This window comes from Bactrocera latifrons, unplaced genomic scaffold (genome assembly GCF_001853355.1).
Source record: "Bactrocera latifrons isolate USDA-ARS-PBARC rearing strain unplaced genomic scaffold, ASM185335v1 scaffold_36, whole genome shotgun sequence".
NCBI classification, from domain to species: domain Eukaryota; kingdom Metazoa; phylum Arthropoda; class Insecta; order Diptera; family Tephritidae; genus Bactrocera; species Bactrocera latifrons.
Window position 1 is genome coordinate 1,935,970 of NW_017537001.1, and position 27,897 is coordinate 1,963,866.

At 34.8% G+C, this 27,897-nt stretch overlaps 1 protein-coding gene across 1 annotated transcript in view; it reads left to right on the forward strand.

The window, feature by feature from the left end:
• Positions 1–27,897, forward strand: part of LOC108971774 (potassium voltage-gated channel subfamily H member 8-like) — a gene marked incomplete at its 3' end in the record, with an annotated part of 145,950 nt that overhangs the window by 98,084 nt on the left and 19,969 nt on the right. Inside the window, exons 4-6 of the mRNA XM_018938046.1 lie at positions 8,823–8,933; positions 10,884–11,003; positions 15,548–15,685. Coding sequence (XP_018793591.1) covers positions 8,823–8,933; positions 10,884–11,003; positions 15,548–15,685 — 369 coding nt within the window. The remainder of the gene's footprint in view (positions 1–8,822; positions 8,934–10,883; positions 11,004–15,547; positions 15,686–27,897) is intronic.

The window sequence follows — 27,897 nt, forward strand, 5'->3', positions numbered from 1 at the left end:
GGAAGAAATCGGATAATAACCACGCCCACCTCCCATACAAAGGTTATGTTGAAAATCACTGACAAAAAGCGTCAGAAACACTAAATTTTACGGAAAAAATCGCAGAAGGAAACTGCACCCAGGCTTTTTTTAAAATTGAAAATGGGCGTGGCGTCGCCCACTTATGTACCAAAAACCATATCTCAGGAACTACTCGACCGATTTCAATGAAATTCCCTATATAATATTTTCTTAACACCCTGATGACATGTAATATGGGTGAAATCGGTTCACAACCACGCCTTCTTCCAATATAACGCTATTTTGAATTCCATCTGATGCCTTCTCTGTATAATATATAAATTAGGAACATAATTGCTTGATCACCAAATTCGCAGGAAAAATGAAAATGATATCAAGACTTACCTTGAACGCCTGAATGAAACTACCACATCGGTCGTCCATTAAACCAGTCAGTTTGAAATGAGAATTGYTGACCTGTAGAGCTTGCATAACCATGAAACGCTATTCCCATACCCAAACCATTTGAATTTTCAGCTCATTGTCTGTTTGCTGTAATTACAACTCGTCCCAATGCATAAATTTCCAAAACAAGACCATTTCACAAAAATTGGATTCAGTCCAAAAATGACCGAATCAGCAGGCAACGAAATGCATTCGCTCCGTTGTAAATCATTGCTGCATTTGCATTTTTAGGTTATTGGGTGCTATGCTTCAGTAAGCCCGGTGGAGTATCGATAAGTGCACAGATGACAGCTGAATGCGGAAATCGCGCTCTATTGCGGCCAAAAGTGTGCTCTGAAAATATTGCACAGCTTCAGCAGCTTCATGACGAAATTAAATACCCTGAAGCTGCTGCTGGCTCGGCACTATAAATTCAATGAATATACGTTCGATCTATATACCTGGTTATATGGGAGTTTGTGTTGTTTCTGTTGGTGTTGTTTACTGGTCGGTTGCCTGGTAGCTATAAAAGCCACAATTGCGGCAACTTAGTTCACCGCAATCAGTAGCAGATGTGACATGTTGCCGGAAGTGTATGTGTGCAGGTKCATTTTTCCCCATAACAACGTCACACACTCACACACATGTATCTACTCTTGGGCTTTCAATTGCGGTCACTATGTATACTATATATGTGGGTGCACCTAGCAAGCGAAAATTGGAAAAATTTTGGGCGATGGCTTTGAAGTCTGCCCCAAGCCTTGTTTATAAATGTGGATACTTTGTTCTTTATAGATTTGTATTTTCTGTTTTTTTCTGTTGTTTTTTTTTTTTTTATCTAATAACTGTCGGAGAGACCAATTTGACAGTAAGAAATTCAAGATTTGAATTTTTTTTTTGTATGTGCGATATACAAGGTGTGTTCCAGAGTAAACATGACTTAAAAAAAAACAGAACAAATGTCTCCCTATGTTTCAATACAGATTTTTGCACAGTCCGAAAGCATGTCGAACGAGTGTTTTAGCTYGTTGGTCGGTATGGCCGCCAATATGCCGGTGCAAGTCTTTTGAATGGCCCCTATGTCTGCATAACGTTTTCCTTTTATGGGTAAATACATTTTTCCGCAAGAAGTCGCACGGTGCCATATCAGGTGAATACGGGGAGTGGTTCCTGGTTAAAATGTGATTTTTGTGAGGATAAACCTCTTTAATGTTGTCCTTCGAATGTTGGATTCTGAGCATTTTTGGGCGTCAGTCAATTTGTGAGGATTATATAATATAATTATAAATAATAATAACCATATATAATATATATAAATAATAATTATATAATATAATTTAATTTAGTTTGCTTAAGCTTATTAAAAACATGAAAAAGACAAATTGAAAAAAAAACCCGAACGAATGAAAAAGACCGAAAAATAATTTAAGAAAGTATAGCGTTAAGGTTAGYTAGGCCACGAGGTTATAATCAAGGACGCGAACCTATTACATTTCTTAAAGACACGGAGACAATTTAAWATTCGCTAAACCCCAGAAAACTTGGGTTATTGAATTCTGAGGAAATCTTGAGTATAAAGATATCATTTTTACTTTTATAAAATTAGCAGCATGAATATTATTTTTTAGTAGAAAAGTAATTGCTTGGATAACTTATAGTTAGGTTGCTGAATAAAAAAAGTTGTAGTATACTTTTAGGGTGTAAGAAAACATTATTTCTTCGTCTACTTGAAACTGCGTAAAAAATTTCTTAAATACACGTTTTTCAAATATAAATAAGGAGCTTTTTACCCTGCGTCCATATTTACTTTTCTCTCCAAGTAAAAACCTAGTCATAAAACAAGTATATCTGGTCAAACCTTATTCTTGGAGTCGAGAAAGTGTGTTTATCAGCATTAAAAATTATATACTGAGCACATTTAGAGCGGTTGATACATTGTTAAGGGCTATCTAAATTAATTATTTCTCCATTACTTACTTAATACCTCTAATGGTATACTTAGTTATGACAGGCCTCGAAAGGTCTGCGGAACCTTATTCAAAGGTACACAGCTAGTGTGACTGCTTAAAAAATAAAAACCAGATTTTTGTAAAAAAAAAAAAAAAATTCAAATATTTCTGTATTTAAAGAGTATATTTATAGATGCTTTAAAGCGGCGAAATTTGTGTAGAAAAAAATTCAATATTTTTTTGAGACCTCCGACGGCGCTAAAAAGGTACTATACTCAACTGCAGCAGTGATTGTAATCTTTTCTGTGGATAACGCCCAACATTTCCGGTTAAAACATGCGGTCGAAAAAAAAAGCTAAAAAGTTGACAAAATTAAAAATCTAAAAATATAAATATTTTAAAAATTAAAATGAATTTTTTTCCAAATTTTGGTTCTTTTTGGCCATTGAATTTTCGTGACTGATATTTGATGACCAGAAAACTAGTAAGTCGTATTAAAAAAACATGGAGAGAAATTTGATTGGCATCGTTTTCGAGTAATGMMTCAAGCAAATTTGAAAAATGCTSTTTTGAGAAAAATATATTTAGTGATAAAGTGATCAAGCGGGTGAACTGAACGACTACACTTTCGAAGGCTGTAAATCAAAAGTTACTTGAGTATACTGATATAGTTTTCAAATTTCATATGTCATTCTCAAAGGTATAACCTATCACAATATGAAAAATAAATATATTTGATTTTTTAATTTCATGTTAGGTGTGCACTTTAAAAGTAGTTAAAAAAAAAAAAAAAGTTGAATGTCTGGGTAAAATTTTTCTCATTGTTCTAATAAAGTTTAAATAAATTGCGTTTGCTGGGTTTACTCATTTAAACATTTCCATAAACGCCATCCAACGCTGTTAGCATGCGCCTGTGCATATGCAACACTTTTTTGTGCAATGCGAATTCTATGCTGCCCATTAAAGCCACGGTCCCTACATATCTCAGTTCTGAAGTACAAATGTGCACACATACATGTGTATACATATCTGTGTGCGCTTATCCTATGCATCTGTATGTATATGTGTGCCGTTTGTCACCCAATCAACGCATTTATCAATCATCACATAATCAACTTTCAACGTAATTGTGGTCTTTCGTTGAATGTGAAAATTGCGTTTAATTAGCAACGCCCTCTGCTGAAGTTTCACGCCCCGCTCGGCATGTCTCTTTGCCATCCATATTTGTGGCGTTGCAATTTATTTGCTGTATTGAACTCGACAGCCCACATAAACAAATAAATAAATAYATATCAATTTATTTGTATATATTTATCCCTATATTCACAGTTGTATTTAAAGATAGCCGCCCTGTTTTAATACGCTGATCACGCARTGTCAATTTATTCGCCTGGCGTCTGGCACTGGTGTTGTTGTGTTTTTGTTGCCGCCCATCGTACGGTTTAGAACTGTTAATTAAGTTTTGCAAATATTTACTTATAACTTTCGATCAACAGTGACCTTCCCAAAAGCAAAGCTGTGTGCTACTTTAGGGCATTGGTGGTCAACATTGTTGTTGTGTCGGTTTAAATAACTTCYAGCAATACATATATGCACGAATACGTAGGCACATATGCTTGTTTCTCTGCATGTGTTTGTGTAAAAAAAAAAATATGGTTTCATTTAAGCTGACCTGAGGCTTTTGTGTGCTTACTACTTCTAAAAGTTTCCGATATTGGTTTTTGGCTGTGCGACTAGTCTACCGTTACATACATATATAGAAACACACATACATAYATGTATTTTAGAAAATTAAACGMAGAGAAATATATTTTGCTTGTATGTGCGCATTAATTTTCGGCCCAATATGTTGTTCCCCTGACACGAAAATTGCAGGCGCATGCACACACACACACGTATGTTTTATGTAATATTTCTTTTCAGTCTCTCCGAAAAGAGTTAAGCGCATGTAGCATTTATCAACAAACTTTTTGTTTGTCTGGCGATTTGATGAACTTTTAATTGGCATTTGTAACTTGGCTTGCAAAACAAATTGTAAAAAAAAAGAAAAACAGATAGGCGAGTGTCTGAGGGCTAATCCTAGCAAAAAATTATATTATATACACAAAGAAATCGAAAATACCGATTAGTAAGTTTTGTTTTCTTTCTCGCGAAGCCATTCCAAATATCTCTGGCCGTTACAAAGTCTTTAGTTAAAATGAGATCCGAGGCCGTAATTAAGCCTTTGAGTTCAGCTTAAGGTTAACTGAATCGTYTCACACTCCTCTAAATATACCCAAACGGCTTTATCGTGCTTCAAAACTCGACTTACTTGATTTTACGGCAATGGTAATGCACCAGATAGCTAAATTGCCAGTCAGCGTGCTACTGGACATCCCGATAGTTGCGGTTTAGTTCAGAGAGTCTAGCTCAGAGAATCACTTGTTTGTGAAACGTTTCAAYCSAAGCTATGRTTTAGATTAATACCACAGCTGCTTYATAATTTGAGATGAGTKAATGATAGCAGAATCCTTAACAACAACTCAATATAGATTTGATATCAATTCCAAATGACACGAGAGCGGATACCTTTACCGATAAAGTATAATCTATGCTGTTGTCGTAAAAATATCTCAGCAGTTTTTGAATTAGGATACCATATAGAGCACGAAAATCACTTGAAACTCACTTTAGCTGAGACATATTTACTATAACTATGTGCCACCTGGTCTCTACCAACAATTATCTGCAAATTTCTCAAAGTAATTTTAAAGCCTCTTATGCCTTTTGCAATTTTACTGCAATCCTTCCCACATATATACTTACGAGCTACATGAGAGCTCTTTGTTATTGTTAGTTTGTATGCATTTTGAGCCATTTCATTCTATTTAGCTCTAGTTGGTTATGTGGGAGTGGAATGGATAGAAATAAGAGTATCGTGTAAAATGAACTGTAGAAAGGCTTATGCCCATCTCACATGGTTGTTGGTAAGCAGCCAACAAAGTAAAAGTTAACTAACCGAATTAAGTATCATACCGCAAGTGACGGGGAGGAGAAGAGCAAGCAAGATAGTAAGTAGACTTGTAGATGTATAYGTGGACAAGACATTTTATATTTATATCAAAAGATATGTGTATGTTATATAAATAGTTATCTATTTTTGTGCATTTGCGACATGTTGTACGTATCTCCTGGGATTAAGCGAGTTAGATAGAGGGTTATGYAAGTATGTATATATAAATGACCATATTGACGAGAAAATTTGAAATCCTGGTGGCTTTCTGTTTGTCCCAGCTGTTATTTGAGTAAAAATTTGGATATCTGGATGAAACTCGATATGCGCGTATATTAGTGAAAGAAGTATGACTCCGAAAATGGGCGTAATAGGACTATTGCCGWACTAAAACCGATAAAGTGCCTTAGTTAATAATTTTAACGTATATATCTCCTAAACCACTAAAGCTACCACAACTAACCCTAGCCAGAGACATAAAAGTGTAACACCGCGATGGTATAGGAGGGCTTTATGGCAGCCGGTGTGAAAATTTTACTATGTGGAACCGATAGTGATCCGATAGTGCCTGTTCCGACAAGTAAGCATCTCTTGAGCAATGAAGAGCGTRTGAAAAATTTCAGTTTGATATCTTAAAAGCCGACCGATTATTTTGCGTATATACAGACAGTGYTAAATCCACTCAGCTCGTCACGCTGATCACTTATACAAAATGCGTTCCAAAGTAAACAGGACTTTTTGTGTCTAGCGCCCCCTGGTGGCGCCATCTATATCTCGACTAGTGCGTTAGAATCGTTATCTATTGTTTAGTGATAATTTCATGACATTTCATTGATTGTAAGTAAATTTATTTCGTTTTAAGTATCAGTATTTTTGTGTTATCGGTGCGAAAATGAGCTTCGAACAAAGAGCCAACATTCAATTTTGTTTTAWAMTTGTTAAAACTTTTACCAAAACGTTTCAAAAGATTGTCTATAAGTTTCAATGTTTTCAAAGTGGTCGTGAGAACATAAACATACATGTGGGCCAATCAAAATCCGTGATCACCGGAAATTCCATCGAAACTGTGCGTGAATTCATCAAAAAGCAGCCGAAATCACAATTGAAATTCATGGCAATGGAATTGAACATCTCCAAAACATCTATTTTTTTTATTATTTTTTATTTATTTTGATCGAGCATTTGCGCTTACGAAAGGTGTATGTACGGTTTGTTCCACGTAAATTGACTCACGACCAAAACTTTATTATTATTTGACCAAAAATCACATTTTAAGCCTTAACCGCTCCCCGTGTGCACCTGATATGGCACCGTGAGACTTCTTCCTTTTTGRAAAAATGCATTTGCCCATGAAAGGAAAGCCTTATGCAGACGTAGAGGCCATTCAAAAGGCTTGCACCGGCATACGAGCTTTTTTCAAAAATTATTTATTTATTCATGAATATCTATTTTGTCCCCTTCAAAGTAATCCCCATGAGACTTGTGCCAATGGTTTTTTCAATCTTCGAAGCATTTCAAAAAATATATTTTTTTTATCTTCAGCTCCTCCTTCGATGCCGCCTATATCTCGTCAAGAGAAGCGTAACGTCGTCCTTTCATGGGCCTCTTCAGTTTATTGAACAAGAAAAAGTCACAGGGGGCCAGTTCTGGAGAATACGGTGGCTGCGGCATCATTAGTGTGYTGTTTTTGGCCAAAAAGTCGCGAACAAGCAACGATCTGTGAGCAGGGGCGTTATCGTGGTGCAAAAACCAATTTTTGTCACATCTTCCGGGCCTTCTGAGAACATTTTGTACCACCGATAAACGTTGCTTCGGTCCAAGGTAGCTTCTCCGTAAGCCACAGTCAACATTCCGAATGCATCCGAGCATTTAATTTCGTTTTTCACACAAAATTTGATATAAGTTCTTTGATCCATTTTTTTTGAATAGGTAAAAATCGAAGACGATCCAAAACACGTGCAAGCAAAGCAGTTGTCAACAATTAAATGAACATTCAAAATGGCCGAGCTTGTCGGCATAAGTGAGAGACATGAGTACCAACATAACGCCACCAAAAATTCAAAATTCGAATATACGTAACCCGCGAAAATGCAAAATTCGCGATGCTCTTTGAACACACCTTGCACTGGCGGACATACCGGCTAATGAGCTAAAACACTCGTTCGACATGCTTTTGGACTGTGCAAAAGCTATATCAAAGCAGAAGGAGAATATTTTGAATAAAATAAATTAATTTTGCCGAAAAAATCCATTTGTTCCGTTTTTTTAAGTCCTGCTTACTTTGGAACGCACCTTGTTTATATACTTAGAAAGCCTCCGCTGTTTTCTGCTTACGAACTTCGTAACAAACTTGGTATGTTTAGAGTTTAAAAATAATGTTTATCACCTTTCGGATAAATTTCATTTCATTCGATGTAAAGCATGCTTAGTTAACGGTAGTTTAGTTAAATTACAATTACAACACAAATATCTTGTCTGCTTCTTTGCTCAGGTTCAAAAGTGCCCTTGACAAACCCGCACACACAGTCAAGCACACATCTTTAATACTGCTAAATGGTATTTGAGCAGTTTAGTTTAAATTCATTACTAGTCTATGTGTGCAAGAGCCATGGACTGGCTTGGCTTATCTGCTCACTTTGATCAGCTGCTTGCTTGTAGATTTCTGATTTGCAGCAAGCACTTGCTTCTGCAAATAAAAGAGAAGCTTAAATTTTTTAAATACCAGGAATTTACAGAGGCTCTTGGGCATTAGTAACATGATTTTATATGTGTGTATGTGTGTGTTTTTTTATAGCAGGAGGAAGCATMGAAAGCCGGAGTGCGGGACTTTAATCCGCTAAACCTAACCTACTTCCACCTCTTGTCTCTCCCATGGGACCACTGGACAGAGTATTACTTCATGCGAGAGAATTTTATGTGTGTATGTAGTTGTATGTGTGTACGCATAAGAGTTACTTCCTTGCTTTCTATATTTAATTGATTGCCTTTTTATTTTTTTAGCAGTTTATTAATGTGAATAGCAAGAAATTTCTCAGAAATTCAGCTTTAAATTTAATTGAGTTAAAATTCTCGGAATTGCTATCACAGAATAGTGTCATTTATTATGTTAGGTCTTAAGTTAAGTGCAATTTCAAGCTCTTTACTGTCGAAAATTGATTGTCACTCCCACTTTTATATGAGGAAAAAGGGACTAAAAACAATAATAAAAATTTTTCACTCTGTCAGATATGTAAGTGCCAAAGCCAATAGTATCCTTTAATGCACAGCTGGACAGCAAACAATGCCAGTTGAAAGCTTTTTATTATCAGAAACCCATTTACTCACTACTTACAAATTGATATACATATATTTTTTAGAATTCTGTCAACAAAACCATTTTACTCGTCAAACATTTATTTACTTTCTAGTTCACTTTTGTTATTTTTTGCTCCTTGCAGATTCAAATTTCGTGCTTGGCAATGCGCAGGCAAATGGCAATCCAATTGTTTATTGTTCGGATGGCTTCGTGGAGCTGACAAGATATTCGCGTGCGCAAATAATGCAGAAGGGTAAGTTGGAAAGTAGGAAAGTGCATAAAAAATAAGGTAAAATGGTGTTCAAATAGAAAAAAAAATATATATATAATGTAAAAGCGATTTGACAAAAATTCAGCCATTGTTGTCAATGGACCACTATTGAAGTAAATAGAACAAGTAGTATCTTAGAAAACTATGGAAAATTTTTCGCCATCGTTTGTTTCACACTTCACAGTTTCATTTTGACAAAGCATGAAATCCAAAAAAGTATATTTTATCATAAAATTTACATCTTTTTCMTATATCAGTTAATCGATCATGTTTTTAGTGCCTAGAAACTGATTTGACTTGTATCTAAGTGGCATAATATCTTGGCTGAAAGTCAGTGCTTAGTCTCAGACTACCCAAGCACTGTTTTAATACATTTCATATTTCCACATATTTTTATCCTTATACCCATTTCTTTGGAAATTGTTTTTTAGTTATTTTTCTTTAATTATATCAAATGTGAAATAGCCAAGTAAGCCAAGAAGAGCTGAGAATAATCTCCATCTTAGTGGAGTTTTAATTCTTTTATAAAAATATRACATTTTTCAGTTTGAGCGGCTACATAATATCTATCGAAGAYGTAGCGAATACATCGATTAATACCTTGAAAGTAGGTTAGGTTAGATTAGATGCYTGATCAAAAATCGCACGTAGCCWACTGTATGTAGTCCTTTGGCCATAGAAAAGAAGAASTGCTGTGTTCGAACTTATAAAATATCTCAAAAATGTGGAGAGGATAGAGTTACTGAGGGCAAAGAGATCACTAAATGTCTTGCGATCGATCTTGGGCCAAAAGGCTTTTGCCAAACCGCATGTACCGAAGSTGCCCAGCGCTGGCYAATCTTCCGCGAAGCCTAGCTAACTAATAGTAGAACAAAGAGGATACGGGAGCCGGTGCCCGCTCGCTCTCATTCTATCGATAGCGGTTCTAGGATGCCTTTCTCGCTAGCTCATCAGCGTGACTGTACCAGACTTAYCACAAAGACACTCGATGCTATTGATAGTAGCATCAAACTACTTCCCTATTAAACGTGTCTAAGTGCCTAGCCATAGCGGAATCGACGGCAGTTGTAAGGCCGAGATACTTGCGAGAAAATACTCTTTTTCCAACTCCAGTAGCATGGAGCAGGTGTTCCTGTGCTTGTTTTCGGGCGCTGTATCTAAGGGTCTCGGTCATGGGGGAGAYCGTTCGTTAATTATATTTTTTTGTACTTCTCCACTGGTTCATCACCTCATCATTATAAAGTTAGTAATACTTGATTGATGGTACWGTTTGAAATAGGCCATGAATATTTATTGAATTAAGGTATAAAATATTTGATGGAATGAAGCATAGAAACTTAAATTGAATATTTAACTGTTTTGGACGACTTAAAAAATGAAATGTTTTTATATTTACATTGGCAATTGGCAACCCATATCTTGTGAAAGTAGCATCAGTTTATTATGCAGCGCAAATATATTTTAAATCAACACTTTTTATACTTGTTTTTTCATTTAATTCTCTTTTTCATGCTTTCACGCAAATCCGTGCAATTTCACGGGCTTAATGCAATAATAAAAACAACAATACTCGTGTAAAATGCTGCCAATCAACAACACCGAAAACAATTGTACCCATTAAAATGCCAACAACGGACAAAAAACGATACAAAAACACAAAACAAAAAAAAAAAAAAAAAAACTGACATAATAACAACAACAACTGTAATAAAATTCAACAAAACAAACATGAAAATGACTGCGAACCGGCTCATCCCCGTGCATGGCAACATTCCGCCGGACAATGGCTGCCCAACTGCGCCCAACATCATTGTACATTGACGACTACCATATTTATTGTTGTTGCTATTGGTGCTGGCTTGTGTCAATTTCGTTGGTTGGCGGCGCATTTCGTCTACGACCTCTCATCGGCTGCATTTATTGTGTCAACAGGATGCTCGTGCCATTTCCTGTACGGTCCGGAAACAAAAGACGAGCACAAACAGCAAATTGAAAAAAGTCTGATGAATAAGACCGAATTGAAATTGGAAGTTATTTTTTACAAAAAAGATGGTAAGTACACACACTGTTATTGATTACATTAATATTTTTATGTGTGTGTTTATGTGAATCACATAATTAAAAGCAAATGCTGCTGTTGTTGCTAGACATYAATTGCGTTGAAAGCTTCTAATTAAAATGTTTATCTGAAGCAAATTGCAAATAAATGATAAATAAACACAAAGTGACCCAACAACAGAGCTTATTAGGCTACGGGTTTAGCCCCTCCAAAGGATTGAATATGATATTATTGAGCTGAAAGAGAGAGAAATTACAACTTAAGCATTTTTTGTAGTAAAAGAGCTCGTTTGTATAATGATTTGTTACTTATATTTGTGCTAAGAAACTCGTATACTTAATATTTGTGCTTTACACGTAAAAGGAACATAATTTGAGACTTAATTACATCAAAGTGTTATATCAACTTGTTAGTCACAATAACTTGTTTATTTGTGAAGTTTTTTGTTGAAGAGGCATTTTGTGGAATAGAAAGATAATAAAGATTGATTTGCAGAACTTACTCTACTTTAAATGTCAGCACTTCGTTTTCAACAAATCTGGATTCGCTTAATTCCATAGCAGATCTCCACAAAGCCCACCAAATAAAGATGTCTGGCGATGAGGAATATTTTGCTGCTTAATACTATATCAATTCTAAAATCAAGAAAAAGTTACTATTTCTATAGATTAGTGGAGTTAAAAACTGGCGCTTTTGGGTGGCTTAAAAAATTTAAATTATTATCGAAATTCTCGCTCCCTTTATTTTTACGTGACACATTTAATATATCCAAGAAGATCGTTTGACGACACTGAAAACTGCCTTTCGAGTTTACACCAAGTTGAAGAATTCAATACTCCCTACAGGTTGTTTTTTACTTATTGCGCACAGGCTTGTTCGGTAAGTAAGCAACTGGCAGCCAAATCGGTGTGGCATGGCTCGAGTAGGAAGAAGCTGGTGCATTTTCAGCAAATCTACATATAAAAATTGTGTTCTGACTACAAAATAACTACAGTGTCTTCCAACGATAGGTCACATAAAAAAAAAACCTTCTTGTTCTAACAGTGAGGATGTCTACACAAGAAATATAGAAATATGCTTATATTTAAAGATCTCAAAGCGCATTTGAAATTACTAAAGTTTCATAGTATATAGTAAAATATTCTCTTAATCTAAGTGGACGATCTAAGTGCATCTAATATCCTATTTCACGATAAAACTTTATTGGGTTCCAGCTTATGGTGATATTTCTGGTAACAGTGAAACAGATTAAGAAGCACAACCCTGATAAATCGGGCTCTGGCTTCTTGTAGACGCTTAATGGACATATATGAATTTCAGCGGAGTTAACTAACATTTTGTTTTCAAAGCAAACAAATGTTGTCTATCACATAACACAACCATTAGCTTGTTGATATATCAACATTTTTAGACTTCGAATGGAAGTTATGCAATTTTCAAGCCGTTTCTACAAAATACCCTCATGTACAAAATACTTTAATCCATTACTATGTAAAACCAATTATTTGATATTTTATTCTTCAGATTCGTGCTTCATATAATAATATAGATATAATAACCACCACTTCTTTGATATTTGCTAACAATACGGAAGAACTAATTGCTGGAAACTTTGGCAATAAAGTTTTATTCACTTACACTAACCGCAAACTTTTGGGCCAAACTAAAGTCACAATTTATCAATTTGCAGCCTTATGAAAAAGGCAACAGCTTGCCACGATATACTATACTAATGAACACAACGACAGCTAACAGAAAAAAGTAGCTTAACTTGAAATTGAAGGTTTTTGAAAGTTTTGATTTGTAGACGCTTTTCCGCAACTAAAATGCGAGCTTAGGAGACCGCAGTTCTTGAAATAAAGTCTCAATATTAGTCTCCTACGAGCGATAATAAAAATGCCTATGTTCCAAGAGTATATGTGGTGGAATACGAAAAGATAATTAACACGACTTAAGCGGTTTTATGTGAGATATAAATTTTATTTTCTGTATATTCTTAACATAAATGTACACCGACATTCAGAATTGAGCCGGAAGTCGTGCAATTTGGCAGACAAAGTATATATGCCAGCATAATAACTGTAAAAATTACAAACAAGTTGAACAGAACTCAAAAGTAAGGCAACAAAAAGAGCAAAAACAAGCCAAAAAATGTATTGGAAAACAATGTCATCTGCCATAAGCCCACTCAGAAACTTATTCGAGTGACTTTGTGACTTTTTATTGTGCCAGCAATAGTTTGAGCAGAACAAAAGGATGTCGAGAGGCAGCAGATCGATATGAACTAACAGAAGTGAATATATTCATATACAAACATAAACATTGAAAAAACATATCTACACATATATTACTCCTACTCAACTTCCACTGTGCCGAGTCGCTGGGGAGCATGTTGTTAGGATTTGCTCAGCGTTGCGCATTTGTAACTGTAAGTGAGCAATTTGTTGTATTGCCGGGTGTGTGTGTGTGTGCACGTATTCTGCTCGTATATGTACGAGGTGCTGAAGTTAAGGCGCGCACGTCGCACACGCTGCTGTCCGCGTCAGTGTGAATGACACAGTCAGCGTGGCGTATACGCAACTTTCTGCCGTTTCACACGTTCACTGCAAAGCGGACACGTATCCGCATTGGTAATAAATAAAATCATATGAACGTTAAGTTTATACGTAAATAGCATCATTTGAGTGTGTTTTGGCTTTTTATTCGTCCTGACTTGACTTGAATTGACGTCTGCTTTTCAATTCGTAAATGATGATAATAATTAAGGGTAGTTGGGTGAGTAAGCTAAGCATTTTATTGGTTTTTAATGCGCGTTAAATCTTTTGGTTTTCTCTTGTTGCTTGCTTTGGGCTTTAAGAGTATTTGAAGAGTTTTATTTTAAATATTATATACTTTTTTTTGGAATAATTTTTCGAGAGTCATTCCTTTCTCATTAATTTTGTTTTGATATAGAAGCCTTAAGAAATTATAAAATGCAATACTAACATATGTTTTGAATATTTATTATATTCAGATCATACTGCCGTTACTCCCAWAGAAGTGTTTTCTTCAAAATTCATAGGCACGACTTCTCAAACTTGCTTTGTTTCCTCTTCACCTTCAAGAAATGAGTGTAAATCTAATTATTCTCTATGTAATTTCTAKTRAAGTGATATTCCAATCAACCTTACWGAACTKTTGAGCATTATATCTCCCCACTCGTCCTTCACTTACTCACACCCACACAAATTTAAAGTGTTCACAGTCGCTTGAATGCGCGCTCAAGCAGTAAGGTCTCATTAAATTAACTAGATAATGTTTTCTATACTCACACACATGCCAGTGTAAATAAGTATACTGCTGATATATAATGTATAGTATATGTGTGTGTGTATAAGATCAAAAAGTGTGTCAAATTGATAAGCACATGAGCGAATGCATGTCATTAAGTGTGTAGGCACATATTTCAAAGGCTATTTCGCTCGAAGGCTGTGCCCAGCGTTGTGTGCGTCACAAAGCATATAATAACAATGTAAGTAGATGAAGAGCAAAGAGATAAAAGTAAAATACATGCAACGCTTAATATGTGAGTAACACGTAATTTAGTCTTCGTTGCGCGTGCAAGTATGCTATAAGTTTTTATTTTCTGCAGCACTGATTGGTCTAGTCGAAGTCTAGAGGGATTTTTTGATTAATTTGTGTGAAGCTTTGGTAGATGCTGTGAGGATACAGACTTGTTAGTGTGGCGTACGTGTGCTCTTGTGTTTTGATGGTGTAAGTGATATGGCGGCTATCATATTTAAGATATTTAAAAGTGGTCTTTAAGTGATATTAATAGTGCCGTGGTGTAAGATTATAAGCATAATAGATTGTTTCGTAATTTTTTGATTGATGTTGTAATAATTACTTCGCATGATGTGATCAGATTTTCCATTCAAATTAAAATGTTTTTATTTTTGAAATTCAGTTTCAATTAAAAATAGTTGCATTATTTCAAATCCCAAATACCAGATTGAAAAGTTAAAAATTAATTTTTATAAATACCGGATTGAAATATTAGGAAAAAAATGTATAATAAAAATGAGAAAAAATGCTTTTGAATGAAATTTTTTTTTGAGTTTGCATACTTAGATGTTATTATTATTATTAATTTAATATTTAGTACTCAAACATTTTTCGCATTTCATTTTGAAATTCCACTCAAAAATTGAAAATTTAATTTTAGTTCCAAAAATTTTTTGTTAAAAAAAATCGCAGCTTCCATTTTATTAAAACATAAATGCTAATATCCGCTTGAACACTTACCTTAAATCATAATTTACCTTCAAGCTTGCCAAGCGAAATCTACGCTACCGTGCATAAGTAAATATGGATTACGTATACGCCGTGTCAACGGCAGACTCAATCAACATGTAATTGCCAGCTTAGCACTTTGCTCATTTTCCGCTTTTAGGCTTTGAGCCTTGCAACACACACACACACATACATATGTATATGCGATACTGTGTTCATTTATGTAAATAAGCTAGTTTCACTTCTTCACTTTTCTTCTTTGCAGGTTCGCCGTTTTGGTGTCTCTTTGACATTGTGCCAATTAAGAACGAAAAACGGGATGTGGTGCTCTTTTTGGCATCACACAAGGACATTACACATACAAAGATGTTGGAGATGAAYGTAAATGAAGAATGTGATAGCGGTAAGTTGACAAAGTGAATTATGAGTGTCGGTGTTTATGTAGAAATTTAGAAATATGTTAACTTGTTAATGCTTTGATTTAATTAGGGATATGACTTTTACAAAATTTAAGCGTTTAATATTAAGTTAAGTATTGGCTTAACATTATTTTTTGCAGAAATCTTTTTATATGAATTTTAATAGGTAATTTGTATAAAATGTTTTTTATTTTGGTCAAGAGTCGTATCCCTCGGCTACATTTGTAAAACCACAATGTCCCCAACTAACGCAATTTCAAACTATAATTAAATACTTTTATAATTAAAAGGCAATGAGGGRCAATTAAAATCATTTTTTCTTCTACTATTTGGGTAGTCCAAAAACGATTTTCGGATTTCTTATCAAACTTTGTTTTTTTTTTTGTATTTATAATGAGGTTTAATGAACCGATCACTTTTTGCCATTCTTCCGCTAGAGACTTTATTCCATCAGTGTAAGCCTTTTCTAGTTTCTCGGCGAAAAACTACCACAAGTAATTTTCACAAGCTTCTCTTGAGGCCAACTTTACTCCACTAAAGGAGCTCTGCATTGGYCAAAACAAATGGTAGTCAGATTGTGCAAGGTCAGAGCTATATGGTGGATGCATCAAAACTTCTCAGCCAAGCTCCGCCAGTTTTCGCTGTGTCATCAAAAATATGTGTGATCTAGCGTTGTTGTGATGGAAGACGAAGTCCTTTCTATTGGTCAGTTCTGGTCATTTTTTCGATGGCGTGCTTTAGTCTTATCATTTCTTAACAGTGAAATGTAGAATCAATCGTTCGACCAGGCTGRAGCAGCTCATACTGAATGATTTCTCTCCAATCCCACCAAATACTCAGCATAACTTTTCGAGGCGTTAAAGCTGGCCTTGCGACCATTTGTTGAGCTTCACCACATTTGGACCATGATGTTCTTCGCACATTATTGTCGTATTTGATCCACTTTTCGTTTCTTGTTACCATTCGCTTCAGAAATGCTTCGATTTCATTTATGTAGTTTTATAAGACATTAATTCGGTCCTTTAAATGCCGCCACAGACATTTCATGTTTTACCCAAATATCGAGTTTCTTTTTGAAGCAAGCCYCTTTTAATTGATTCAAAATAATTTGATGAGAAATACTAAGTTCCTTAGCGATGACATGGCTGCTTAAGTGACGATACGGGTCAATGTTTTACATAATGTCATCGATTATTATGATTAAAAAAAAAATTTATTTTATATATTCGTCTCTTAAAGAAATTATGAAAGCACAATAGTTTGAAATTGCAACTAATATATTTAAACACACACACATATACAAGAAAAACCAAGCATAATATCGCAAAGATCTTATATTATATGTGTGCATGTGTATCAAAAGCTTTAGAAAATCTGCATGTAAACAAAAATTTCGAGAGTAAACCGCATGCAATTAGAACACAGAAAATAATAATTTTTTTTGAAGTCAGATATTTTTTTCCAAATATAACGCATGTTTATTAGCATTACTTACAAAGCACTTCCCTGCTTCAAAATATGCCACCGCTAAATAAGAAGAAGATTAGCCATACTCCCTTGTAGCCTGAGCACCAGCTACTTGCCATACAATACTGAAGTACGCCGCAATTATAATTTTCCACGAAATGTGCCTTAATCAACAGACATTGTTGAACGACTTAAGCTGGAATTTTCGCCCTTTCAACGCGTTTTTTGTTCTTCCACATTTTTTGCATTTCGTTTGCATTCTTATTTTCGCGCTTGAATTCATAACGTTCTACTTCTTAGCTCCATTTCGAACTTTTACTGCAGCGTCATACTGCTGGCTCGTTACTTCCGGCATCGACTATGCTATAAATAACCGCAATCCGAGCATTTTTGTGTGAAATGCTGTTTGCTTCAATAAAATTGCTGCCATTTGCACACTTGCTGGCTGGTGAAAAAATAAAATTTTTCTGTTTTTTTCTCGTAAATCGCATTTCCTCATTACTGCCGGTATTATTTGCGATTTGCGCAGCACATTTAAAGGACTCATACTTTCTGCTCTGCAACTTAATTGTTGCTAATTTTTGTTATTGTTGAATTTTTTTGTTCATACTTGTATATTTTTTTAATTCTGATATTCTGGAGAGTTTTTGTATGCTCACAAATAATGGCAATTTAATTTGTTTTAATAAATCGGCTTTGAAATTCTGGATTGAAATAGAACAAATATTTTATTTTCATCTTCCTACCAGGTCGCTGAAAAGCTCTGTATCAGAATAAAGTTTGAGGTCACGAGGGATATAGTATACATCTTGCTTAATATTTTCAACACCACTAAGGGACTCMATAGAATCAACCTCGAGTTCACCAATCTCGTTTTTCGAAGTTAAGTGTTTTGTAGCATCGACGTCAGCCTCTTAGGTTCTGATGCTTACTTTAGTGAATCCATCATTGATCTCCCCGCCACTTTTCGCGATCTTAATTCTTAGTAGCAGCAGRACTTTCATTCTGGCTTTTGGTCTCCACGCCAGATTTTGCTACTGGGTTMGCGAAGGCTTTAAAAATGTCCATCCTTTAGCAGATCTTAAATGAGCTGTAGTATCTGGTTCGGTTGCGATGGTGTAGGCGGGATCCAGACCCTTATCCTTGGTCGGGACGGAATATCTCTGTTGTCCACCTTTGGCTTTTATTATGTTCAGTGCTTTAATGATCGATGGTTATCTCCCTCCTATTAATTTTCATAATTAAGCCTCACTCTGGGAGTTAATATTTTATCGCCAATAAATTGTAGACATTTTTATCCATTAGTGCTTTATTGGTTAYTATTTCTTTTATGAATAAATTTTGCTTATATTAAAATATTTTGAATTTAATTTCTTGCTGTTGAGCAAATAATTTGCATTTGGATACTTAGTGTAATTAATTATTCAGAGCAGTTTATATATTTTAATTTATTCAGTGTTGAACATAAATGCATATGTGTATTAAATATATATACACATATTTATTTATGTATACATATATTCATATATTCTTTGATGGTCCAGCAGTAAGGTCGTCGCTTGCACGTTTGTTTTCGTACTCATACTTGTATATTGATGTTTAAATATATGGTATACATAAGCATTTATGTATRTATGTGCATTGGCTTTTGTGTGTGTGATTCTTTGATTGAAATTTGCAAAGGATAAAATTCGCTTGCTTTCACGAAAGCAATTAACTTAAATTGAACTTCTGAACGAACACAGCATGATTATGCTTAAGAGGGTTGCTGTCAATGTACGTAAGTGTACAGGAAATGGAGAAAAATTAGAACAAAATTAGACAAATCATATTTTAAGAATGAATTTTAACAGTGCTCTGGAAAAAAGTTATATACTTTTATTTTATATAAAAAAAAAATTGCGAGAATGCTGGATTTGCAGACTAAAGATCAAATTTGACTGGGACTCGCACTTATTTAAGCAAATTTTTTATTGATCCGGTTTGCGTGCGGTGTGTAAATTGACTAGTCCGAGTGAAATTTGATCTGAGTGTACTTTATTATTTTGGGTTGTACTTAATGGCTACAGAAGTACTTAATAGCTACAGAAGTAGCATTCTAATTTTTTTAGGTAGATTTTAACAGGTTTGGTGARTATTGTTTGGCAGCAACATTCCTGTGTTTTTGTTTTAAATCATTACCTGTGCATTTAGTCCTTTTGAAATGGGTTGGCGSGTGACTCTCAATGCTGAAGCAARCTCTTCTTGCGTTTGACTCAGATCCTTATCGAACATCGCCTTCGAAGGTTTTTAGTTTTTCTTCAAGTTTACRATGAATATCGAAATCACCAATTTTGAAGCGAATAAACCAATCACGATACATTGTTTCACTTGAGGCAACACTTCCGTAAAATTTTCGTAGTCCTCGATATGCTTAAGATGATGATTTTTCTGACTGAAGAAAATGAATTATTTGGCGAGAAAATGGATATATTTGCACAGTTGAAAGTATGTGAAACATAAACTGAGTCACGAATGTGGAAACGCTGAACCTTTTTTAATGGTCTAGGTTAAGTTTATTACGGTTTGGATATATGAAATTCGATCACCACCAACTGTTGGAGCCGTCAAAATTGATCACTACTAACTGTTGGATACATCTATTGACAAACACTGGGAATTTACTTGCGCACCTAATATATATTTCTTGCTTGCTGAATTTTCTGTAGTTCARCAAATTCATACACCACCCTCGTATCACCTTCGTAACATGTAACAAATATTTACACTCTTTACGCAATCTTTTGTAAATTTGCCCTTCCAGCTGTTACTAATATTCTAATGGATTTGCTTTTACTTCACATACGATTCTTTTTTATTGACAGCAGTTAATTGATTTCTCATATGGTTAATTGCAAATCAACGTTATTTTGTGGGTGTAAAGTATACCAAGTRTTATACACATATACATACATACATACATACATGTATGCATAAGTGGTTTATTTACATTTCTCCCTTTCATCTAGTTAATTATAACAATATTATTTGTTTAATATTTGGACTTRCCAGCACTGAACAAAGGCTTTAAAGGCAAATAAATATTATGTTCTTAGACTAAATATTGACTTAAAGGTGTTCCTTGCTGATTTATCTTCAACTACTGGCTTTCGTAAATAGCAAGTTATGTAATATACATATATCATATTGATGAAAAGCTAATAAAAAATTGCGGTGAGGAGATAAGAATGTATGTTAGTTCCGGATTTTGGAGAAAATAAATGTTTTCTTCGAATATGCAAAAATCGCCAACTCCTAAGAGCTAGGTAGTATCTCAAAAAGTATGCAACAAATTGTTCGAAGATTGTGCAGTTGTCTCAGATAATAACCCATGCCAGATTTCGTGCCGATATCTTGTCACATAAAGAAGTTTTCCATACAAAAACTTGATTTTGATCGATCAAATTCTATGGCAGCTMTATTCAATAGTGCTTCGATCTGAATAATATTTTCGCATGTTGTGGTGCTGACTTCGAGAATTTTCTATACAAAATTTTGTGAAGATATCTTGCAAAATGGGAAACTTTTACATATAAGCACTTGATTTTGATCATTTTGGYTGTATGACAGCTACATGCTTTGGTCGTGAAATATCAGTTGTTCTGACAGAACAGTAGCCGTTTGGGGCGTAAAGAGCGTGTGCCAAAATTTCAGATCGATATCTCGAAAACTGAGGGGTTACTTTGTGTATATACYTACAGAAGGACTTCGCCAGCTCCACTCAGCTCTGATTTATGCTGATTATTTATATATACAATTTCCAAGGTCTTCGATGTTTCCATACWAACTTCAAGGTGAAATCAAGGTATAAAGAGCAAACAAATAAAATCTTTTACATCCTATATATCTTTAGCACCCTCTCAACCTTGTTATTATTAAATCATTATTTCCAAATAATTTATGTAGCTATCACATTTAATCAGTATGCCATTAATAAATTTAAGGTAATCGCAAAAACTGCTAAATACCCTTGTCAACACATAATAGCACGAGACAAGGCTTATTAAATAATGTACACCATGTTCCGCTCCAAACAATAGCWTCATAACAAGGAAACACAAAACGGTGGCACTGCGCGTGTGAACCCTCATCAATATGCTGCTCAATTATGCGCCAGCACACACACATATGGCCACTTCCTCAATTATGCAGGCAAGCGCACACATATGTATTCCACCTTTTGGCGAATTCAACACAARCCATGTTACGTATACGCCCGGACACATCAAGCGGATTAGTGCAGTRGATGCTGACGATGAGCGATTGTTTTGATAAGACCGGTGATGGATGTGGCAACTGAACGRAATGCGATTTAACAGCATTGCCAAAATACCGTTGCGTAAGTACACAGAGCGAATATGTGGCGATGAGTGCTGCTACTGAATGCACGACGCACGACGCACGATGCACGTGGACGCCTAACCAGCATTCATGGAGGCATTGACAAGGCGATTTACCGATTGAGATGCATTTAATTCGCTGCTGGTTACTTGACTGATGGTGTGGTTAGTGAGAGAATTTTGTCAGTGGTTGCTAAATCGTTGGCGAAACTGATTTCTCACGGTTTTYGGAGCGAATAGTTTCCAGAATTTTGATTGAAGTTTTTGTTTCGTAATTTTTTATAAATATATGTATATTATACGTTCAAACACGGTATAATATATATAAAAATTTCACCTCAACGTACTAACTGTTTATTGAACTTTATTTCGATGAACGTCAATAAAATGCTCAATCGAATTCAAAGCASCAGCTGAGTAAAATCCTAACCGCAATAACGTTGAATCGGCTTATTAACCAGCAGGTGAGATGTACCAAATATATTAACAACGGTTCACTGAGCTCTATTTAGCCGCTTATATGAGACCAACAACTGCAGAAATAACAAGCACTAAATCAAAATGACCAGCATGCCACCCGCAGCTTAAAGTCAACTAAACTCAAATAAATTTATATCACAAAAGAGAGAAAGTATTTACGGTCGGACATTGACTGGCTGACCGTATGCCAGCCACTGTGTATCATACCTGTGTGCAGATGAAAAAAGAAATCACAAGTTATAAAGTGCTTTACCGCTGCTGTGGCGCAGCTGTGGGTGCTGTCATCGACCACAAGCAATCAGCTGGAGCAGCCGACAGCCGCAGAGCGGTATTTGGCGGCTTGTGGCTTGCATTTAACTTTGCCTTTATTTATGGTGAACTTGGCAAGCATTTTGGCTAAAGCGGGCAATAGATATACATATATATCTCATATTTACTGGAGGCAAAAGTTGTAAATATTTATTTTGAAAAATATTGAGATAAAAATGCGCTCGCATGTGAGTAAGAGAAATAATAAAATAAATATTTTCGAAATAATGTAAAAATGTCAGAATTTAATTTTTTACTGTCGAGTGCTTGCATAAATTTATCTGCATATAATTTAGTATATATTTTTGTGTTTTAGTAAGATATTTATAGCTTTTTTGTGTGTGCATTGTRTTGGTGATATATTTATATTCGTTTCAGTGCATTTTATTTACATTAAAATTTTGACATATTTTTGGCATTTCTTTCACTCTGCTTCTTGCGTAAGCTGCCGTTGTCTGCCAGTTAGAAGTGGTTGATGTATTATTCACTTTTATTCCCTGCAGAAATTTGTGCATTTGGGGGTGTTTGTGATATATGCAGACACCGTAAATATCTCTTTTGATCTTCGGGTTTGTTTTGACTATCTTTCGGTATTTCCACTTGATTGATTGAATTTATTTGAAACCATACAATTGACAYTATTACTGAGTTTATGGTTTTAACTGGATTTTAAAGAATGAAAGAATTTTTGAAATGCACATTTTCTGCATTGAAGGAAATAGAAAATGTATTAAGTTTCTGGGAGAAGCAATAAAGTAGTATAAAGTGTAAAATAATTGATTAAATGAAAATATTTATTGTTGACTGTTGATTGCTCTTTTAAAACTAAATTTGAAATATTTCGCTTTAAGAGAAAATTAAAATATTTTTTCAAACATAAAAATTGTATGAAATTTTTTGTAATAAGATATATTTTGAGTAAATAATAATTAACTTGTCACCAATGTCCAATTATTTCCAGTTCTGGATTTGATGTTCATTTGGTATAAGATGTTACCATCGTAAAAATGAACATAAAATTCCCGATTGGCAAAAGATTTTTCAAAAAACTTTTACTTGTAGCATCTATGAAAAAATTTTGAAAAAGTAAATATAATGAAAAAAGCTTCAACTTGTAACATCTAAAAAAATTCTAAAAAATATAAAAAAAAAATTTTTTTGAAGAAGTAAATGTAATGAGGACTTTGGTATTATCTGAGCAAAATTTTTCAAGAAGTAGAGCCTTTGAGCTGACAGCGAGTAAATATTTTCATTCAATTTCACAGCATAAAATTTGTTATTGGAATAGTATCTATGWACTTGAAGTAGCTGAATTGACGGTATGTACATATGTATGTACATATCTGTCCTAATATTTAGATTACAAGCAATAATTTACCATACTATAAACCCTGTTTTTCACTTTGATTATTGGAATTTTTTTTTCTACGAATTTTCGGTAAACAAGCTAAGAGAATTTTTGTTGATGTACATTAAGGTCATGAGGAAGTTTCTAATTGGACACTTTTTTTTTAATACAGAACATAAATTATTATGTAAATTAGCGTATCAAAAACTCATTCATACTTCAATTGAATAAATAATAAGAGTCAAAGTAAGTCTCTAAAGAAATATTCACTAATGTGTATAAACCAACAGCTGCTTCCAGCAGCGACATCTGCGCCCTTAATCCGTAAAGTATGCAACGATTAATTAAATTTGTGCGTCCTCAAAGAATTAAAATGCCATAAAATCGTAAAAAGACAGTATGCGTACTTGTGAAACCCGAAGCCAAATCAGATAATTTATCAAATTGTGCGAAATCACAGCAATGTTGCTCGCGCTCAAGCATTGAAATCATTCAACCGTAAAGTCAAATATGTTTTTAACTCGAAAAATTCATAAACTTTATTACGTGTTGCAACGATTGACAATTACGCTTGAAACGAAGATTAACCTGCATTTAAGAAGATTGCGGAAATAATTGACAGCATAAAGCGCAAAGGCGACGGGAGAGCGCAAAATAATAATTATTAAATTCGTATATACGYACGTACAAACACAAATGCGCAAATAAGTGAACGTATAGTTTGTGTTTGTTGTTGTCTTTATACACGCAATATGCTTGTAATGAAGTGGAAATTACATTATGAGTATGAGCTCGGCTSTGCAACATGCATTCATGTATCTATGCGTATATACTTGTGATTGTTCGTGTGTTTGTGCAAGCGAAAAACGACAACTCACGCTCCATTCGCAGCCATAGAAGAGCGTATGTWATTTGTAATTAATTACGACACAACTACCAGTCGTCGGCAATGCTTCAGAAGAATAAGGCATTTGCACTGCGTTTTATTAATTATTCAGAAGCACAAATACGCTTGAAYAYAGTAATGTRTCCACACATACATACATAMCAATACAAATAAATACAAGCGCGCGAGTATAATCTTTAATTACAGGCAGCAAACTCTGTGGCTACGAAAAACCGTGTATTCAAGTACTCGTAGATGTGTGCGTGAAATCATATCGAAGGGTTAAAATWTTATTCTGCATTTTACTGAATGATTGAGTTTGATCATGACGTTATTATTATTTTATTGATATTTAAGCGAAGCGAATACTTGCAGTTATTCTRAAATAGTAATAATATACTTGTGCTATGGCATACTCCATATTTCAAGTAGAGTTCTTTGCCATAAGTAGTTGCGTAGAGATAAACCTCCAACACTTCTATCGTAATAACGTATAACCATATTTAGCGACAGTCAATCGGCACTTAAAGCCATATCTGTCGACGAGATAAAATCGCTACTGATGCAGGAGTGTAGAGTACGGCTGAACAAACTATGGGARCGTAACCAAATGCACCTTGTCTGAGTGCSSATTCACTAAGGTATAGCTGSGAATGAACTGGCTGATGMATTCGCCTGTTCCGCAACATCCATTAATATGGTAGGACCTGAGCGAAGTGTTYATCGTGGTGGGTCCTCATACCATAAAGGAGGTACTCTGCAAATAGGAAAGAGTAGGCAGGGAGAGGTATTGGCAACAACTCCAAGGCGAGGTCCATGCTAAGTAGTTAATGTTAATCAAACTCGAAAAAAACAAATTCATTCGWTCTATCCTGAGCTCATGGAGCACTAACATAGACTTGGCTTCTTGTGCGAATTGCTGGTTCTACAACAGGGAGCCTGAAACTCCAGAACACCTGCTGATTGACTACATAGCAGTCTGCAAACGCAGGATAAAGTTCCATGGATCCATATTTCCAAATAACGATCACATCGTCTCAGTAGCATCTAGCAGTATATTGAACTTACCTGAGGTTAAGTGGGTCGTTTTGATTTAGGAAAGGGCAAATAGACCTTAGGTCGCAGTGTAATCCTCATCTATATACCTTATTTTCTCTGATGTGGGAGCTGGAATAATTTGTAACCGGTTTCATATATTATATTTGTGCTCCGTAACTATACTAAACTTATACGTTCTCTTACATTTGCAAATATGCCTTACGCTTTGATCGATATGTACCGTATAAAGTCAACAAGAAGTTTGAAAATATGTATTATATATTAAAAATACGGGGGCTTAGGGAAGTGTTGACCCAATTTCATCCATTTTTAACAAAATAACACGCTATTATAGGTAAAAATTAATTATCAATTTCAATTGAATAATGTCTCTAGCGGAAAAATGGCAAAAAGTGATCGATCAAAATGGCACATATTTGCTCATTTATTTATTAGTATAAATGTAAAAAAAAAAAAACAAATATGTTAAAGTTTTATTAGAAATACGAAAAGACTTTTTCGACTACCTAATATGTCCCTCCTAATGTTACATATTAACACTCAAGTTACGACTTTTAGTCTCAAATATGTCAGTTTTAAAGGAATTTTCTGTCTGAGAAGTAGAAAAGTAGAATATTCTTTGCATGGCTTTCCAAACTAGTCTTGAGAAAACATGTTTTATAATATTTTTAAAAAGGTTTATAAAAAAATAAAGGTAAATGAATTAATCGTCGCTTAATATTTAATTGAGTTAACTTAAGAAGACTCCAAAAATGTTTACGCTTTTTTACCTTTTTTTTGCACTTCCACTGAAGTTCCGGCAAGTAAACAACACAAATCGTTGCTTGCTTTGTATTCTGATATTTGATTTAAGCCCTTCATCAAGCCTTACATTGAAGCAATTCACGGGTTCAAAGCCACTGCCGCRTGTATATTACAAATACACTTACACATGCACATGCACACACATACACACGACAGCGCTCGATTACAAAATACTTTCTATGCAAATTAGCATGCTGACTTGTCTGCGCCGAGAGACGAAATAATGAAAAAAAWAAAATAAAATAAAATCATTTTCTTAAGACACTCTGCCTTCAACCCAACGGGTTTCCGCCCAACCTCTTAAGGCCGCAAATTGTTTGAATTAAAATCCAATTTGTTTTCATACAAACAACTTATCAGGGCTTTAAAAAAATTACTGGGATGAAAATCACCTTTAGGACAATTGTGAACAACTCAAYGAAAGGAAGAAGGTAATCTGCGGGTCTTATTTGTTACCAACGCCTTGGGCGGGTTGCCTTTTTCGTTAAGGTTGGTCGCGAAAAGCCTTCGCAATCAAGGCAGACAATTTTAATTTATTGCAGGGCGCAGATCTGTTATGATGATAAATTCGCGGCATAGAATTATAAATAACACAGAAACAAAGCTGTTAAATATGGTGTTAAGGGCGTATGATTTTTTTGATAATAATGTATACAATTTTATTATTGTGTTAAATTTTGATTCATCTCGCTTGGCTTTGTGCAATTAATCATTTAAGTTTGTCTTAATGCGATTTTGTGAACACTGTTTTGTTCGGGGGTATAATGTGAACGAGTTATTGTTTGGCGAAAATGTATTTTAAAGAGAAAGAATACGAGAATTCGAGTGGGTAAATATGGTGGCTGAAAATAAAAGGCTAAAAAATGGAACCACTGAATGATTTGTTCGAAACTTTGGCTTTCGAAAATCATAAGAAGAATTTCTAATAAAAATTATTCTATCGAAAATTGAATATTTATGTTCTACAAAATTCCTTTTAAATTCTTCTTAAGCTACATTTTTACGCCAATTTAACGTGATATGGTAATGCAAACCAAGTACCTCACTTGAATATGTGACAATATTATATGTTTTGGGCGAACTAATTGCGAAGCGATATGAATATATTAACTCCTCCCTTCCAAATGAAAAGCCCTCCACTTGTCCGAAGAAGCTGGGTGATCTCTTTTATCGCTAACTAGCCACTGGAGACCGCTAACTTAGGCGATTTATCTTTCCATCAACGCAGAAGAAATGCTATTGGCTAAGTGTCGGCTTGGGACCGTCAGCTTCAAAACAAGAATCTAGTGCAATGGCCCTATCAGTGATTGAAACCCCATCTAATCCTTTCACAATCCAGTAAACAAATAAAGCACCAATTAAAATCGGTTTTTTCAATAGGGATGATATGATGTCTAAGCGCCGTGTTGGCCATTTTTAATACGACATGATTTTTATACTGTCACAATAAAGTTGCTAAAGAGA